Consider the following 17,445-nt stretch of genomic DNA (forward strand, 5'->3'; position numbering starts at 1 on the left):
CTCGGTTTATGTTTATGTGAGGGAGAACAACGGTTTCTGTTTATGAAAAGGACTTGAGTATTTTATAACAAGCTTGATAGCGACTTGAAACTAAAAAAACAATGTCCATCATCTGCCCACTTCCGAATTTTGTGCCATTTAAGTGGAGCGAGCATGAATATGAACTGATTAAAGAATGTATTTGATACTTGGTTCGAATAGTATATGGTATGAACACTGTGTAATGAAGACCGTGACCACAGTGGCTGCTCATTGAAAATGGTATGTAATTTTTTTGTTGGAAGCCATGAAGTTGTGTTCTATTGAGTTTTTCAAGGGTGTATATATATAATTCATATATTTCATATGACTTATGGTTATTTGAATGAGATACATGAATGCGATATTATAATGTGAGTGGTATATAATGGATTTTTAAAAAAGAAAAAGGATGGTGGAGGTTTATATGCTCATATTAAAGTATTGACTTTGTATAGTGAAGAGTGAAGTTGGCAGTGAAGTTTTTTTTTTTTTTTTTTTTTTTTTTTTTTTTTTTTTTTTTTTTGTAAGAAGGCAGAAGTAAGCTATAACTATTTTAGAAATCAAAAGAACATAGTTCTTTTTTATGATGCATTCACTAATCTCCATTTTGGTAGTAGTTCTCTTTGGCAAAGAGAAATATCATGAGTGGTCGAGGAAGATAAAGCACACATTAATTTTTAATGAGCTATGGAAAGGAATTTGTGAAGGAGAAGGAGATAATGCACCTGAAAAGCCCACTTCAAATAAGAAGCTTGCCATTTGGGAAAACAAGAATAGCAAAGCCTATGCCTTGATTGCAGCGTCAGTAAATGAAGAGGTGAGTTGTCATATTTTTCCATTTTCAAATGCCTTTGAAGCCTTAAAGAAGTTGAAGGAATTGCATGACTCCCACTCTAAACTTGAAGTTGTTCAATTGACGATTAAGTCATTCAATCTTGAGTTGAAAAATGATGACCCTCTTGCCTTAGCATCAAAAGTAAGATGGATTATGCATGACATAAAAGCCACTGGTGTTGAAATCGATATTTCTCTCATAGCTTATGTCAAGGCACTATATCCCACCTATTCACATTATCTTGAGTCGTTGCAAGCAAGCGGCAACCTTAAGGAGATTACTTTTGACTCCCTTCAGAAGAAGTTTGCAGAGAGAGAGAAGGCTTTTGAGAAGAAGATAGCTCCTCAGTCTACTGAAGAAGTTGTGTGCCTTGCATAGAAGGAGAAGAATCATGCACAAGATTCTTCTAGAGGAAGAGGTGATCTAAGAGAAACAGGAAGAAAGAATTTTAGAGGCAAGGGGGGCAAACATTTCCAAGGAGAAAGGTATGATCTTCATTGCATACGATGCAATAGAGATGGACATGATGCTTCCACATGTAAGCTGCCTTGGGACAGAATTGAGCAGGAAAGAAATGAAGGAAAAGGTAAAACACCTGACAAAGGGAAAGGAAAAGCACCCGAGTCCGCTCATTATGTTGTGGCACATTGCAACATTAGAGTAACTAAAGACTTATTCAATGCTTCACTTGCTTCATGGAAAGATGTTTGGTTGCTTGATTCAAGAGAAACTTGCCACATGACTTTCAGGAGAGATTTCTTTGAAGAATTCACTGATAATGTTGATGGAGCAGTATACTTTGCAGACAAGTCAAAACTCAAGCCATCAGGGCTTGGCACCATCAGGCTCAAACTGCCTGGTCTTCCAAACTTTCTTCTACATGATGTTCTATACCTCTCGGAGCTAAGGAGAAACTTGTTGTCTTTGGTCCACATCCATCAGCAAGGACACTCCATTCATATATTTGATGGCAAGTCGAGGTCAGAAAAGCATCAGATCACTCACTTGTCATGACTGGGATAGAAGAAGAAAGACTTCTGAAGCTACAAGGAACCTCTGCTCGTGCACAGAACTTTTCATACAGTTCTCACTATGATGAAGGTACATTTCCATCAAGTCTTTTATGGCATGCTAGATTTGGACATGTGAACTATGACAGCCTCTGTTTGTTGAAGAAAAATGGTGTTACTGGTTTGCCTACTATTCCTAGGAAACTTAAGCAATGTGATGCTTGTATCTTAGGAAAGCACAGCAAACAATCTTTTCATGATTCTCATTCCAGAGCACATAGAAAACTTGAACTCATTCATTCTGATTTATGTGGCCCAATGCCTATTCCTTCTGCAAATGGTAATAAATATATGATGACATTTATTGATGACTACACCAGAATGTGTTGGGTTTATTTATTGAAGAACAAATCTGAAGCTTTTGAAACATTCAAAAACTTTCATGCATGGATTGAAAATGATGCACAATTTCATATTAGATCTATTCATACTGATAATGGAAAAGAATATACATCAAATGAATTTGAAAACTATCTTCGCCAGCATGGGATCAAACATCAAACAACCGTCCCTTATAATCCCCAACAGAACGAAGTAGCTGAAAGAATGAACAAGACAATCTTAAATATCGTATGTTCCATAATGTTTTTCAAGAATGTTAAATTGATGTTTTGGGTTGATGCAGTTCTATGTGTTGTGTATATAAAGAATAGGTGTCCATCTAATGCTATCAAAAACAAGACTCCCTATGAAATGTGGTATGGCCACATTCCTTCAGTGAGGCATCTCAGGGTTTTTGGTTCCACTTATTATGCCTTGATACCCAAGGAACAAAGAAACAAACTCGGTGCAAGGAGTTGCAAATGTATCTTCTTGGGGTACTCAAATACCTCCAAAGCATATCGTCTCTATGATGAAGTGAATAAGAAATTTATAATATCTAGAGATGTGATCTTTCTTGAATCTTCCAAGACTGACAATGTTGTTAAGCGACAACTTGATCACTTGGATAGATTCGGACATGCAAAGTCTTTTCAAGAGTTTGACAATGAGATTCCACATCCTTAAGGGGGCATCCCTATACTGGATCAATCTGTGAAATCTTCTTTTGAAGCACTCTCTCCCCCACATGAAGCTCCAGCCACTGATGACACTTTGAGTGATGTGATTAATAGAATTGGGAGACTAAATCTTGATTCAGCCCCATCTCAGTCAACTGAGCAGCCTGGGCCATCTCAGAAAGGTCCTCCAAAATGGTTGACAAAGACACTTGAAAGTGTTCGTCCTAATGAGGTTGGAAAGACAAGAACAAGAAGCTCAACTAGACAAAATGGAGGTGATGTAGATGATTCTGATTCACCTGTTGATATGGATGTTTCTTATGATTGTGAATTGAATTTGTCTACAGATTTCAAACCAACTTCCTTCAAAGAAGTCGCTTCTCATGATGAATGGAAAGAAGCGATGCAGAAAGAATATGATGTTTTGATAAAGAATGGCACCTGAAGCTAATTGATCCTCCATTGGGAACCAAAACAATAGGTTGCAAGTGGGTCTTCAAGAATAAGCATAAAGCAGATGGCTCACTTGACAAGCATAAAGCCAGGGTTGTGGCAAAAGGTTTTGCACAAAAGGAAGGGGTCAACTATGAGGAGACTTTTGCCCCCACAACAAAATGGGATACCATCCGGACACTCTTTGCCTTGGCAGCTCAGAACAGTTGGAAAGTCCATCAAATGGATGTAAAAGTTGCTTTCTTGAATGGAGATCTAAAAGAGAATGTTTTTATGTCCCAACCAGAAGGATTTGTTGTGAAGGGTCAGGAAAACAAAGTATGCAAGCTTGTAAAATCCTTGTATGGCCTCAAGCAAGCACCGTGAGCTTGGTACGAGAAGTTAACTAAGCATCTTCTGAAACTCAATTTCAAACATTATGATCTTTATGATGCAACTTTTTTTGTCAAGAAAGTTGGCAAAACAATTGTATATCTTGTGGTGTATGTAGATGATTTTCTAATGACAAGGAACAATGAGAGCTACATTGCATCCATAAAGAAAGAACTGAGGAAAGGTTTTGAAATGACAGATTTGGGCTATGTTCACTACTATCTTGGTATTGAAGTAACTCAACATCTGAAGTTTATATTCCTCTCTCAGAAGAAGTACATTGGAGATCTATTGAACAAGTTTGGCATGGCTGAGTGCAATCCTTTGACTACTCCAATGGAACAGAACTGCAAGCTCACATCCACTGAAGGAAAAGAATTTGAGGATGCAACGAAGTATAGACAGCTCATAGGAAGTCTTAACTACCAAACTACTACCAGACCAGACATTTCATTTGTTGTTGGAATTCTCTCCAAGTTTATGCAAAAGCCTTGTGAGGGTCATTAGTTTGCTACAAAAAGAGTTCTGAAATACTTGAAGGGAACTCAAGACTTTGGACTCAAATATACACAAGTGGGTGACTTCAGCTTGATTGGATACTCTGATTCAGATTTCGATGGAGATAAAGAAACTGGGGTATCTACTTCAGGTTATGTTATGAGTCTTGGATCAAGAGATGTCTCTTGGAGGTCACGCAAACAATCAATTCCAGCAGATTCCACAACTGAGGCAAAATATGTGGTAGCAGCTGAAGCAACGAAGGAAATTGTGTGGCTCAGGAAAATTCTGGAAGATTTGCAAGAGAAACAAGTGCATTCAACTCCTCTTTTGATTGACAACACTTTTGCAATAAAGTTGGCCAAGAACCCAAAGTTCCATGATCGAACGAAGCACATCAATACAAAATACCATCTGATTCGACATCATGTTGAGGCCAAAACAATCCACCTACGTCATTGTTCCACAAATTAGCAAATTGCAGATATCTTCACCAAAGCACTTGAAAGGGAAAAGTTTGAAAGATTCAGAATGATGCTTGGACTCACCAACATCCCTTCAGATTAAGGGGGGGAATGTTGACACCTAATCTTTGGGATTAGGTAAACTGATGTAAATATTGTAAATAGTAAAAATAAAAGGAAGTTGGAAGATGAAGAGACATTGGGAGATGAAACCCAATAGTCTCCCTCTCCTTGTATATAGTCATATGTTATCTTAATGAAAAAACATCAATTCATTCGCAGAGTTACTCTTCGCCTGACATATAGCCTCCTCAAAAGTGGAAGGCTCAGATTCACTGACGCTACTTGTCAGTGCCAAATAACTAGAAAATCTCGTCGATGGTCTGCTTAACCTAAAAGTGCTACTAGGAGCCTCAACATCCCTCAAGGTTTGCTCGTCCCATCTTGGCCATCTCCTGTTAGATCTCAAAGGAATATCCAACTCCTCCAAATCTGCTAATTGTGTCCCTGTTGTTGGTGTTGCTAGTCCCTACTCAACGTCAAGAGCCTCTCACTCCCAATCCTCTACCACTGCTAACTCCTTCTCATGAGATCTCCTAAGGGTCCTGCCCTCATCAAATCTGACATCCCGACTCAAGATCACCTTCTTATGTCCTAGAATGTAGACTCAATAGGCCTTTAAGATCTCACTATAGCCTACAAATACACCCCTCTCAAACAAGGGCTCTAGCTTAGTCCTCTTCTTTGTAGGAACATGGACATAAACAAGACTACCAAATATGCGCAAATGACTCACATTCGGTTTTACTCCTGTAAACAGCATCTCAGGAGTCACGTCCTCCAACACCCTGTGAGGACTCCTCTTTTGCACGTACACATTTGTATTGCAAGCCTCCGCCCACAAAAACATAGGCATCTCCTAATCATAGATCATTGCCCTCGCTGCCTCCATAATGATCCTAATTTTCCTCTTGGCAACCCCATTCTGCTGAGAGTTGTAAGGTACTATGAGCTCTTGTTAATTCTTGCCTCCAAAAATCCTGGAACTTGTTGGAGGTATACTCGCCCCCATTATCTAATCTCAGCACCTTAATCTTCCTTCCAGTATAGTTCTCTGCAAGAGCTTTAAACTCTTGAAACCGATCGAAGACCTCATCCTTCGTCTCCAAGAAGTAGATCCAAGTTTTCTTGGAATAATCATCTATGGACGTCACAAAATATAAGGACCTTGTGATCGACATCACAGACATGAGACCACAGATATATGAATGCAACAAGTCTAACACGCCCTTAGATCTAGTCTCACTATGAGGATACACAACCTTGGCCTACTTACCTAGCACACACCCTTTACACACTCCATCTTGCTCCATCCGGGTCTTTGGAAGAGTAACCATCCTTTGCACCATAGAAAGAGCTTTGCAGTGTAGGTGCTCCATCCTCCTATGCCAAATCTCGCTTTGGTTGTCACTCTCAGGAATGAGAGCCTTCACCGACTGCCCTCTCAATAGATAGAGATCTCTCTCCCTTCTACCAATCACACGCTTCTTGTTGAAATCAGTCCCTTTAGGCCCAACATCCACTTCATCTCCCGTAAAGCAGACCTCTAGTCCTCTGTCTTCTATGGCCAAAACCGAAAGGAGATTTTTCTCCAAACCTAGTACATATAACACCTCGTTCACCTCCACGATGCCATCTAAGTCCATCTGGAACTCGATACTCCCAATGCCCTCGACTACATACTTGGCCTTATCACCAAGCTCCACATGTACATCTCTAGGGCCTTTGGTCATGTTGGTGAAGAAGTCTCGAGATCCCGTCATATGACGAGATGCTCCATTGTCCACAAACTAGACACCTCTCGTGACAATTCTAGAAAAGCAAGATACTAAAGCGAAGTTTTTCTCAAATTTCTTGGCCATCTCCTCCATTTGCGCAATAGTTGTTGTCGCAATCTTTCTCTTGCCCTTCTTTTTGTTTGGAAACTAATTGGAAAAATGCCCGAACTTATGACAAGCAAAGCACTTGACTTTGCTCATGTACTTTTCCTTCTTGTTCTGTGAAGATCCTGCTCCACCTCAGTTTTGCTTGGCCTTCTCTTTATCCTCTGATCAATGAGTTTTCCTAGATCTCCTTCTAGGTAAAGTCATCCCATAACCAGCTCCAATTAGGAAGTTGTTGATGAGCAAGAATCCCATCCACAAAAGTGGACCAATGCTTTACGCACCTCTTTAGAGCAACTTTAACCAGCTTTGAATCATGCACAATTTCCCCAACAACTGCAAGTCATCACTAGCCCACTGGACCCTCGTGAGATAAGATATCACAGCCTCAGATCTATTCATTTTAATGTTGTTTAATTTCTCCCGTGGCACCATTTTTCTATTCTCATTTACATTCTGATAAAGACTGGTCAGAGCTGCCCACATCTATCTTCTAGTGTCCTTCTCTGATATGTGAGGAATTACATGATCCCTCACACCATCCAAAATTATGCAACTTGCTTTCATGTCTTTGACCTTATGCTCTGCTGCAAGATTTAGATCTGAAGGAACCAACACGTCTCTGCTTACTAGATCCCAAAGACCATTCATCTTCAGAATCATGATAATTCGCACCTTCCAAGGACTGAAATTTGATACCACGTCCAACTTGTCTTCATATCTCAAAGTGCTCAATCCACAAATCGACCACGACCACAAAACCCAGCTACAAAATGTTAAGAAATAATTTGTTGCCACAAAAATGAAAACTCACCGCTGCAAACCTTCATGATCTCAAATCTCTCTTTCAAAGTCTTCTATATTGCTCTGATACAATGTTCAATTTCTAATACGAGCAAGATTTATTTTCTCACGACAATTTATTTTCTCCCCAATAATTTATTTATTTACCCAAATAAATATTGAATCACAGAAAAAATATAATCACTGGTATTTTTAACTTCTAGAATTAAATATATGCAATGGAAATAAACCAGAGAGATCAATCACACATTGCAAAATAATTCACCCACAACAGTTCTCCATCACTTAATTATCTAGACAATTTGGGTTTTCCAACCACAAAGATACAAAGGAAAAATACAAAACCTGTAACACGGCTCCTTCAAAAAGAATTCGGCCCAAGGAACTCGACCTCCAAGAATTCAACCCTCCAAATGAAATCAACCTAGAGAACTCGGCCCAAATACTTAGCCAGCAACTCGACTTGCACCCTCCTTGCGTGCCATTGATACGCATTAGGGAAAACTCGGCCCTCCAGCAACTCAGCCTCCTTTAGATAAAATAGATATCCTTTCAGCAGCTCGGCCCTACAATCTCCCCTTCCTCATCCCTCTTAGATTCACCCTAATCCACTCCCACTTCTCCTTCTCTGCACACTTGGTCCACAGAGCCACTCACACTTAGAGAACATCGCTTTCTTTGAATGATGACTCGCTCACACAACTTGTGTCTTCACCTCCTCACTAGGTTCCCTTTATAATCTTCATTGAGTCCAAATCCCTAACCCCAATCTCCCTTCTAGGAGCATCTTGGAGATCAGCAATTAAGATTATTTCTAAGTCACTTAAATAATTAAATTATTTATCCTTAAAAATGACCCAATAGTCCACAATAATTAGTTTACTTTACGTATTGCATTTTTCCTAAGTCAGACTTAGGAAAGAAAACATAAATCACTTACTCAACCAAACAAGCACCTAGAAGAGGCAAATAATGTCTTCCACATGCTAAGACACCAAGCCTATGTAGAAGACCTTCTGAAGCTATCACTAACTTCAACACATCTAAATGCCCAATCAATATAGAGAGGTCCACTATAACATGTAGAGAATCACCTAAGGCTAAATCGCCTCAAAGAAGCAATGGAAAAGATCTTAACAAACCATGAGTAAGATCTTCATCAAAAAAGGTGATGAAGTACTTAGCTCAGCTAAGAGAACAAGTGGTCTTAGGCCCACAAAAGACATTATGCACCAACTCAACAGGTTGAGAAGCATGCCTCACATCACAATTACTTGATGTAACCACTTTAAAACCATCATTTATGTCCTTTATAACCCATTGATAATTGGAGAGGAAGTGCCAATGCTTGGTCATATCCCTAGTAGCTCCAAAGTCAATGAACCATTCTTGTGAAGTGTAGGAGGACCAATATGTGAAGTGCACAATCGAAGACGAGTTCTAGTCCATCAGAGTCAGCAACAACACAAACAAGGCTTTCTAAAGTTTTCAAAAGTTCACCTTTATAGGCCCAAGAGAAAGAGAGGTACTAATCTTTCAAAAAAAATTGCAATGTACTACATCTTGTTGCAAAATAAAAGAAGAAAGAGCACAATGGCCTTCAAGGAGGGTTTAACCCTATGAAAAATTATCAAAAAAACACTACAAAAAAGGCATTGGCTTTAAAGGAGGGTCTAAACCATACGAAAACTCTCAAAAGCCATAAAAGAGAGGCATTGACTTTGAAGGAGAGCTTAAACCTTACAAAGAGTTTCAAAAACCCTCAAAAACCTTAGGAAAAAAGGCATTGACCTTAAAGAAGGGTTACACCATAGGAAAAACTCTAGGAAGCCCTAAAAGAGGGGAGTTTGGCCTTGAAGGAGAGTTGGACTTCTGTAGTGTAATATCCAAACAAGTCATCAATAAAGTCCTCAATACCAACATCTATATGCCCAAATCACTATAGAGAGATCCATTAAAACATGTTGATAATAATTTATAGCAAATCACCTATAAGAAGCAATGAAAGAAATTTTAGTAAACCCTGAGTAAGATTTTCATCAAAACAGGCAAGGAAGTACTTAGCTCCCGTAAGAGAACAAGTGGTCATAGGCCCACAAAAGTCACTATGCACGAGTCAAGAGGCTGAGAAACACACCTCACATTACAGTTACCTAAGGAAACCACTTTAAAATCACCATCTATGTCCTTTACAACCCATCAATAATCACACAAGTGTCAATGCCCAATCATATCCTCCGTAGGTCCAAAGCCAATGAACTTGTAAAGTGCAGGAGGACCAATATGTGGAGCAGTGTTTTTAAACTAGGCAGGTCTAACTCGAACTTGGCCTGGTTGACCAATTCAGACCCCAGCCCTGACCAACTCGGCCAATTAATAAGTTCAGCGTCAGTCTGTTACCGAATCGGTCGAGTTAGTCACTAACTCGGCCAATTCGGTAACGAACCGGGCGGACCAATCAAGCCCAATATAACCGGCCACCTCGGCAGCGGGAATAAAAGGCGGGCTAAGCAGACTCCAACTCATTTTTTTTTGTTTCACTAATTTCTAGCCCCTCTATCCCTCTCCCACACCTATAAAGGTGACCCAACCCCCTCATATTTCCTCACAGCTATCTCATTTCATTTCATTTGTGAGTTTGTGAGCAATTGGAGTTGGTTTTTCGAGTAGCATTTTCCATTGAGGAGTTGGTTTTTGGAGCAGCGTTCAGGAGGCTACATGTATTTTTTTTCACTTCTCAAATTTGCCCTTGTTTTTCTTTTTTCTTTTTTTTCAGATCTGGAAATTGAAATGAGTAAATTTTCTAGAAAAAATTAAGAGTTTTTTTCTTTTCTTTTCATTTTCAAACTTTTGCCCTTTCATTTCCAATTCCAATTATCAGAAAATGGCTCCTAGAGTGAAAGACGTTGCTTGGGCATATGCTAAGATGATTGACAATCAAATGTATTGCAAATTTTGTCATTAAAAAATTAAGGGAGGTGGAGGGGGCATTCACAGGCTGAAACAACACTTGGCTAGTATTAGAGGCCAAATTGTCCCATGTGCAGCACCACCATAGCAGATTGGGGAAATTAGAAAGGAGTTGCTAGAAAAAATTGAGAAGTTTGAGGAAGACAAAACTAAGCAAAAAGAAATAGGGAGGAAGAGGAGTCTAAAACAAATGATGGCAGCCAACCACAATTTTGATTATGAGGGCTCTTCATCTATCCCTTGTACTAATGCATCCAACCCCTTTCGCTTTGTTCCTCCCTCTTTGGAGTCTATTCAAGAAAAGGGTAAGGGTAAAAAGAAGGGTGGTATCAAAAGTTATTTCTCACCCTCCTCTCCCTCTAATAGTGCACATGGTCCTCAAGCTCATCGAAGTCAAATCCAGCCTACTTTAGATGACCATTGGAAGAAGGAATTGAGAGAAATTGTCTGTGATTACATAGCTAAATGGTGGTATGATGCTGATATCCCCTTCAATGTTGCTCGTTCACTGTATTATGAACCTATGTTTGATGCCATCATTGCTACTGGTAAGGGATTCAAAGGCCCTAGTATGCATGAATTAAGGGGATCTCTTTTGCATAAAGAGGCTATGTCCATTGAGGAATATTTGAAATATTTCAAAAGCTCATGGGTGAAAACAGGATGTACCATCATGTCATATGGATGGACTGACCAAAAGAATCGTACCATCATAAATTTTCTTATATTTTGCCCACGGGAACCATGTTTCTAAAATCATTTGATGCATCTGATAAGGTGAAAGATGCACACTTGTTTCAACTTTTGGATGAAGTTGTTGAAGAGGTGGGGATGGCTAATGTTGTTCAAATCATCACAGATAATGCTTCTAACTATGTTCTTGTTGCTAAAATGTTAGAGGAAAAACACAAAACCATCTTTTGGACTCCATGTGTTGCACATTGCATAGACCTCATGCTTGAGGATATTGGTAAAATAGATTGGATCAAGAACATTATAGAGCATGCCAAAAGCATAGCAAAGTATATCTACAATCACTTGTGGATTTTGAACCTGATGAGGAAAAACATAGGGGGCAAGGATCTTGTTAAGCCTGCCATCACTAGATTTGCAACTCACTTTTTGACATTGCAATCTATGCTTTCCCAATATAAAAACTTGCAAAAGATGCTTTCCAGCGATAAATGGAATGGATGTGAATGGGCCCGCAAATAGGATGGCAAAGACATAAGAAAGAAAGTTAATGATGGCATATTTTGGAAAAAGGTAGCAAATGATTGTGAAAATTGTTGAGCGACTAGTTGAGGTGTTGCGGTTGGTGGATGGGGAAAGATTGGCTATGGGTTTCATTTATGAGGTTATCGATCAGGCAAAGGAGAAAATAAATGTAGCATACAAGGATAGATTGCCTATGTATGATCCTATTTGGGAGATCATTGATCAAAGATGGAACAATCAACTCCATTGCCCTATACATGTAGTTGGGTATTTCCTGAACCCAATGTATCATTATAAAGCTCAATTGGGAGAAGATTCGATTGGGGAAGTGAAAGATGGATTGTATGAGTGCCTTGAGCGCATGGTCCCCGATGAGAGTGAGCAGCTAGAGATACACTAACATATCACTTGTTTTAGTAGAGCCACAGGTACGTTCGGCAAAAATCTAGCAAGGATTGCAAGGGAAGCAGATGAACCATGTAAACAATTTCAATTTTCAAATTTGTATTTTGTTAAATTGTTTATAATTTGAAAGTTGGATATAATTTGTTGAACTAACTCATTACACAACCATGTTTTGCAGCACACTGGTGGGAGGCATTTGGTAGCCAGTGTCCTCAATTGCAGAAGTTTGCAATCTAAATTTTGAGTCAAACTCGCAATGCTTCTGGGTGTGAGCACAATTGTTCTATCTTTGAGAGGATTCACACGAAGAAGAGAAATTGTTTAGAACAAAAATGGTTAAATGATCTAGTCTTCGTCCAATACAACCTTCGACTAAGACGCAACCAATTGTTGAACAAAAGATCTGATACAAATCCCATTGTGTTGGAAGATATTGATCCAACCTCAAATTGGGTAGGGGAGACTCAACCAACAGAATTTGACCCTGACGAGGATATTGATCTTGACGTTGATATGGGGTTGGATGCATTACGAATTGTTCAGTTAGATGCATATCCACTAGTACGAGCCCCAAGTCCTCCAGCTGCAGGCACTTCCTCTACTCACCCACGACACAGGCACATAGCTCGTCTATCTCAACGTGCAGCGAGTGCTAGTGATACTACTTCTACAGTTGTAGTTGGAGATCTTGATGAAGAAGGGGAGGAGGCATGGGTTTCCCCGTCTAACTACGATTCAGAGTCTGAGCCAAATGATTTTGCCTTCTCTAGCAGTAGTGATCACTAGATAGTATTATGTATTAGTGACTTGTAGTCTTGTGGTTGTATTTTTTTGTTGTAGAGACCATTTAGAGCCTCCTTAGTTATGTGTTTTTGTTTTGATCTCTATATATTACATATATTAGACAAAGCACAAGGTGCCATTTTGATATAATAGATATATTCATGAGCATACTTTGATCATATGTTGTCTTCTCTCTATTATTTTAATGCTTTGAGTTTGGAAACATGAACGAAAATCTTTAAAAATATGTTTTTTCATTAAAAAATAAATATTTTATGTACTTTTTACAAAGACCGAGTCATTGGAATCGACTAGCTCGAGTCGGAGTTGACCCTCAACCGGTTCCGAGTCCGAGTCTGAGTCCAAGTCGGAGTTGACCCTCAATTGGTTCTGAGTTCGAGTCCAAGTTTTTAAACATTGATGTGGAGTGCACAACCAAAGATGAGTTCCAGCCATCAAGTTGAACAATAACACAAACAAGGCTTTCCAAAGCCTTTTAAAGTTTGCCTTTATAGGCTCAAGCGAAAGAAAGGTACTAGCTTATTTCAAAAAAAAAATGCAATACGCTACCTCTCACTACAAAACAAAGGAAGGAGGAGCATGATGATCTTTAAGGAGGGTTTAACCCTAGGAAAAACCCTCAAAAACTCTAACAAAAAGGCATTGATCTTAAAGGAAGGTTTAAACCATAGGAAAATCTCTACCCTAAAAGAGAGGCATTGGCCATGAAGGAGAGTTTAAACTTTAGCAAACTCCCTAGGAAGCCCTAGAAAAAGAGATGATTCAAAAACCCTAGTTCCACTGCTGAATTGAATAAATGAGAATCACACCTGCTCTAATAACATGTTGGGATTCACAAAAACTAGCAAAAAAATTGAAAGGAGAAAACACAAACCCAAAATCTACAATAAAAAGAAGAAAACTAGCGCTAGAGCAAAGCAACAATTGAAGAGAAATTAGCCCAAAGGGGCACAACCCTAGAGAAAGAGTAAACTCCAAAACAGGTATGCTGCAGAGAGAAATAAATCCAAGCATAGTAGAGTGCAACACTTGACAGGTGCCCTTAGGAAAATCATTTTATTAAGGATGAAAATTACATATAGGAGTTGTGTATTTATACACAACTTAAGAGTAGAGCGCTTTCCCTAAGAAGGGCTATGAGCCTACAGGTACAAGGTCGGCCTTGGCCAAATCTAGAAACACAATAATTAAAACATATGGTCAGTTGTGGCTAAAAGTGAAGCTGACACCGTTTTCAACATGGGTGTGTGAAGGAAGGTGTTTGACCCCCTGAGGTAGGTTTCCCACCATCATCATAAGGGGGAGGCTTAACACTGTCACACAAGACAAATTGGTCAAGTGGACATAAATAGCATACTTTATCCTTCATCCCAGGTAGAACTTATACGTGGTGAGGACAATGCCTTTGCTCATGTGATTAGCAAGGATTTGAATAATGCATATCAGCAAGAGTTTAATCGTGGACAAAGAAATAAAGGTTAGAACACAGTACACTACCTGCATTATATGGAAAATATAATTCTTCAAGTGAGCAATCAACACATGTTAAAGAGTGCACAGTTAACCAAAAGTCATGTTTAACTGAAAAGCTCAACAGGATGCAATCTGGAGTCCCCTGGAATTTTAATTTTCATTTAAGTGCGAGTTTGTGTAAAGTTGGTATAAAGTGATGCTTAGACAAGTTTTGCTAGGCACGATGGGATTTCTATTTTATTGTTGAAAGTGCTTCCAAAATCACATCAAAAAAGGCTGTACTACATAGAGTAGCCTTCCATCAACTTAGGTGCCAGGTCTGAGAGAGAATTATTCCTTCACACTCCACCACAACTTACAAGAATCCTCGTATTTTTGCATTCAGGTGGGGCAGACCAAGGTGAAAATAGAACCCTGGTGCACGAGTTAACTGGCCTGGAATTTTATCCTTCTTCGGACATCTATGAGATTCATGATAACATTTTGAAAAATGTGAACATAAGATGGGAAGGTAATGTTTTGAATGGGAGTACCTGAGTGGGTGGATTGGAGTCGATTTCGTATTTGATCTCCGACTGTAGCAGGCGCACAAGGTTGCCCTCAAACGAAGAGGAGGAGACGGTTGCAATAGATAGACCGCACACATATGGTGATTGAAATTGTAATGGTACTGGTCTCCAAATCGATCCCCATCTCCTCATCATCGTGGTGCTGATGTTGCATAATTTTGTGGAATGAAAAGCCTTCCCATTTGAGTGGTGAGTATCAAGATTTGTAAGGATTGCAATCACCTTCCTTCCCACACGCGATCTTGTCCTTGCAAGAGAATACATTAATGCTGCCACCATAATTTTCTAGACTGTGCTATCAGAACTCGTCCAGACGCACTTAGCCCTAAAATTGTACAAGGCAGCAGTAACAGTCACTCTGCTAGGGTTTAAGGACAATCCCCAAACCTCCTAAACTGTCTCATCTATTTTCATTTTGAGACCAAAACAAGAGATCCTACCAAACTCGGTCCATGGGATTAATGAAAGTAGATGCACATAAAAAGATTGAAAGGGGTACAAAAAAATTGAAGTGAAATAAGCGTTTTGGTTTGGGAAGGTAAGAACGCTGATAAGATAAAAAAGATTTACTAGAGAAAATGGTAAGAGATGAGATCATTTAAATAATATATGGTAATGAAGAAAATGGTAAGAGATGAGATAATTTAAATAATATATGGTAATGGATTTATATTTGAATTTGTTTATTATATTTTCAGGGAATGTGAGTTTTAAGATTACGTGAGTAGACATGATTTATGGGTATTTAAGTTGTCAAAATCACTGATTATACTAGGTCTGTAGATTTTTGCTCACAAAATTTAGAACTGGTGACTTTTTCACCAATAGTGTCTTTAAAAAACATCTTGTCATTGTCTCTTCTACACCTCGTAAACTAAAATTATAGATTTAAATTTTAAAATAGTTTTGGTATTGAATAATTTTTAAAATAATTATATTTAAAAATACATAGCAATTTTTTAAGTAAATACTAATGTCATTAAGTGTGAGGATATTTGAACAAACAATAATATGTATTGTAAATCACATAATAGGTCAAACACAAAAAAATGAAGTTTCTTTTAGATATGAGGTCCATGTTACATAGCTTATATGTGTAATGATCATGAGGTATGTGGTGATTAGTCTCCATCCTTAATTTGTGAGAATAGACTTTGAATTACGCAAAATGAAAGTGACACTAATGAGAGTTGGTTGCTAAGATAGTTCAAATTGATAATAGATTATTCCCAATGTAAAGAAGAAATTGAGGAGCTTTAAACTATTGAAGAGTGTTGACTTTCTAAGGATCCTTCCTTTAGTTGTGTTATAGGTGTTTATTAGAATGACAAACATATAGGTTTTTTCCACTATTGAATATTATAAAGAGAGGTACAATAATATGCAATTTTGATAGCCAAGCTTAAGTAGAATGGAGGTGGATTTGGTGGGAAAATCCCAAACCAAGGAAGAATGCACTTGACTTAATTTTCACTTATAAAAATTTCTATTATCAAGATACAACAAATAGGTGCATAAGAACAACATTTCTTAGTTGTTGTAACCGCCCCTCCCCACATTTACCCATTTTTACAAGCCCTTCGAGTAAATATGAAGTGTAGTTACTATGACTTGACCCGACCTCTAATGTTTCAGTTAAGGAAGTGGGGTTGACAAACCAACAACTTTACTAACATCCCTTAGAGACCAAAGACCACTCAGAAGGCTCCAAACCACCCCATGTGGTCATTCGCTGAGTTGGAACCCTTTTCACTGACCTAACAGCCCAACTGCACGCACAACAAGGCAAGAATGCGGTTATATGCCTCCAACTGCACGCCTAGGCTTGCTTCCATGCGGTTATGACCTAATTTCCCCAGTTTAGTGCCAGCGATCTTGAGATCCGAGCCACTTTTCCATGCTAGCCTCCAAACCACTGCACAAAACTTCATGTAACTTTCCATAATCATATTTAACATGACAACAATGTTAAACTTTCAAACTTGAATCCAAAACTTGACCTAAACTTCCTAGAACACACTAGACATTTCGTCAAACATATGGTAAACATGTGAGTTACATGTCATGAATGCATATTTGATCTCAAAATCTTTGAACTTCATTTGAAAGTCAGCAAGAAGGTCAAATCCCCTCTCAAGTAGTTGTAACAACACTTGTTATCCCATGCATCCATAAACCATTCAAATACTTTTCAAATATGAACAAGAGCCATAACTAGAGCACATCATATGACCAAGTATATAACCATAATATTAACCATGAAAAAGCACCCATCAAATCAACATAATAACCCGTACAAGTGCTCATATATTACATTAAGAAAATAGCTCTTATTAACTTATGCAAAAGCCAACCAAGTCAGGGACTTCCACGTACCCCTTGAGCATAGATTGGGCTGAACCAAATCTTTCTTTCAGCCAATCATCCCCGTGTTATATTCCAAGCATGAATGTGGAAACTCATGGGATAAACCAACACATAATCAACCAGGGAGTCTAGAGGTTAAACCACCTCCACCCTTAAACTACCATGATCTCACCTAAAT

General features: G+C 38.7%; 1 protein-coding gene across 1 annotated transcript in view; it reads right to left on the reverse strand.

Annotated features, from left to right (window-relative positions):
- Positions 1 to 15,392, reverse strand: part of LOC149169667 (uncharacterized protein At2g39795, mitochondrial-like) — a 28,002-nt gene extending 12,610 nt beyond the window's left edge. The window contains exon 1 of the mRNA XM_089428767.1: positions 14,865 to 15,392. Coding sequence (XP_089284893.1) covers positions 14,865 to 15,179 — 315 coding nt within the window. The 5' untranslated portion in view covers positions 15,180 to 15,392. The remainder of the gene's footprint in view (positions 1 to 14,864) is intronic.
- Positions 15,393 to 17,445: the final 2,053 nt, after the last annotated feature.

Source organism: Pinus tabuliformis, chromosome 4_2 (assembly GCF_031772625.1).
Source record: "Pinus tabuliformis cultivar Carrire ecotype Pingquan chromosome 4_2, CPIR1, whole genome shotgun sequence".
Classification (NCBI taxonomy): Eukaryota; Viridiplantae; Streptophyta; class Pinopsida; order Pinales; family Pinaceae; genus Pinus; species Pinus tabuliformis.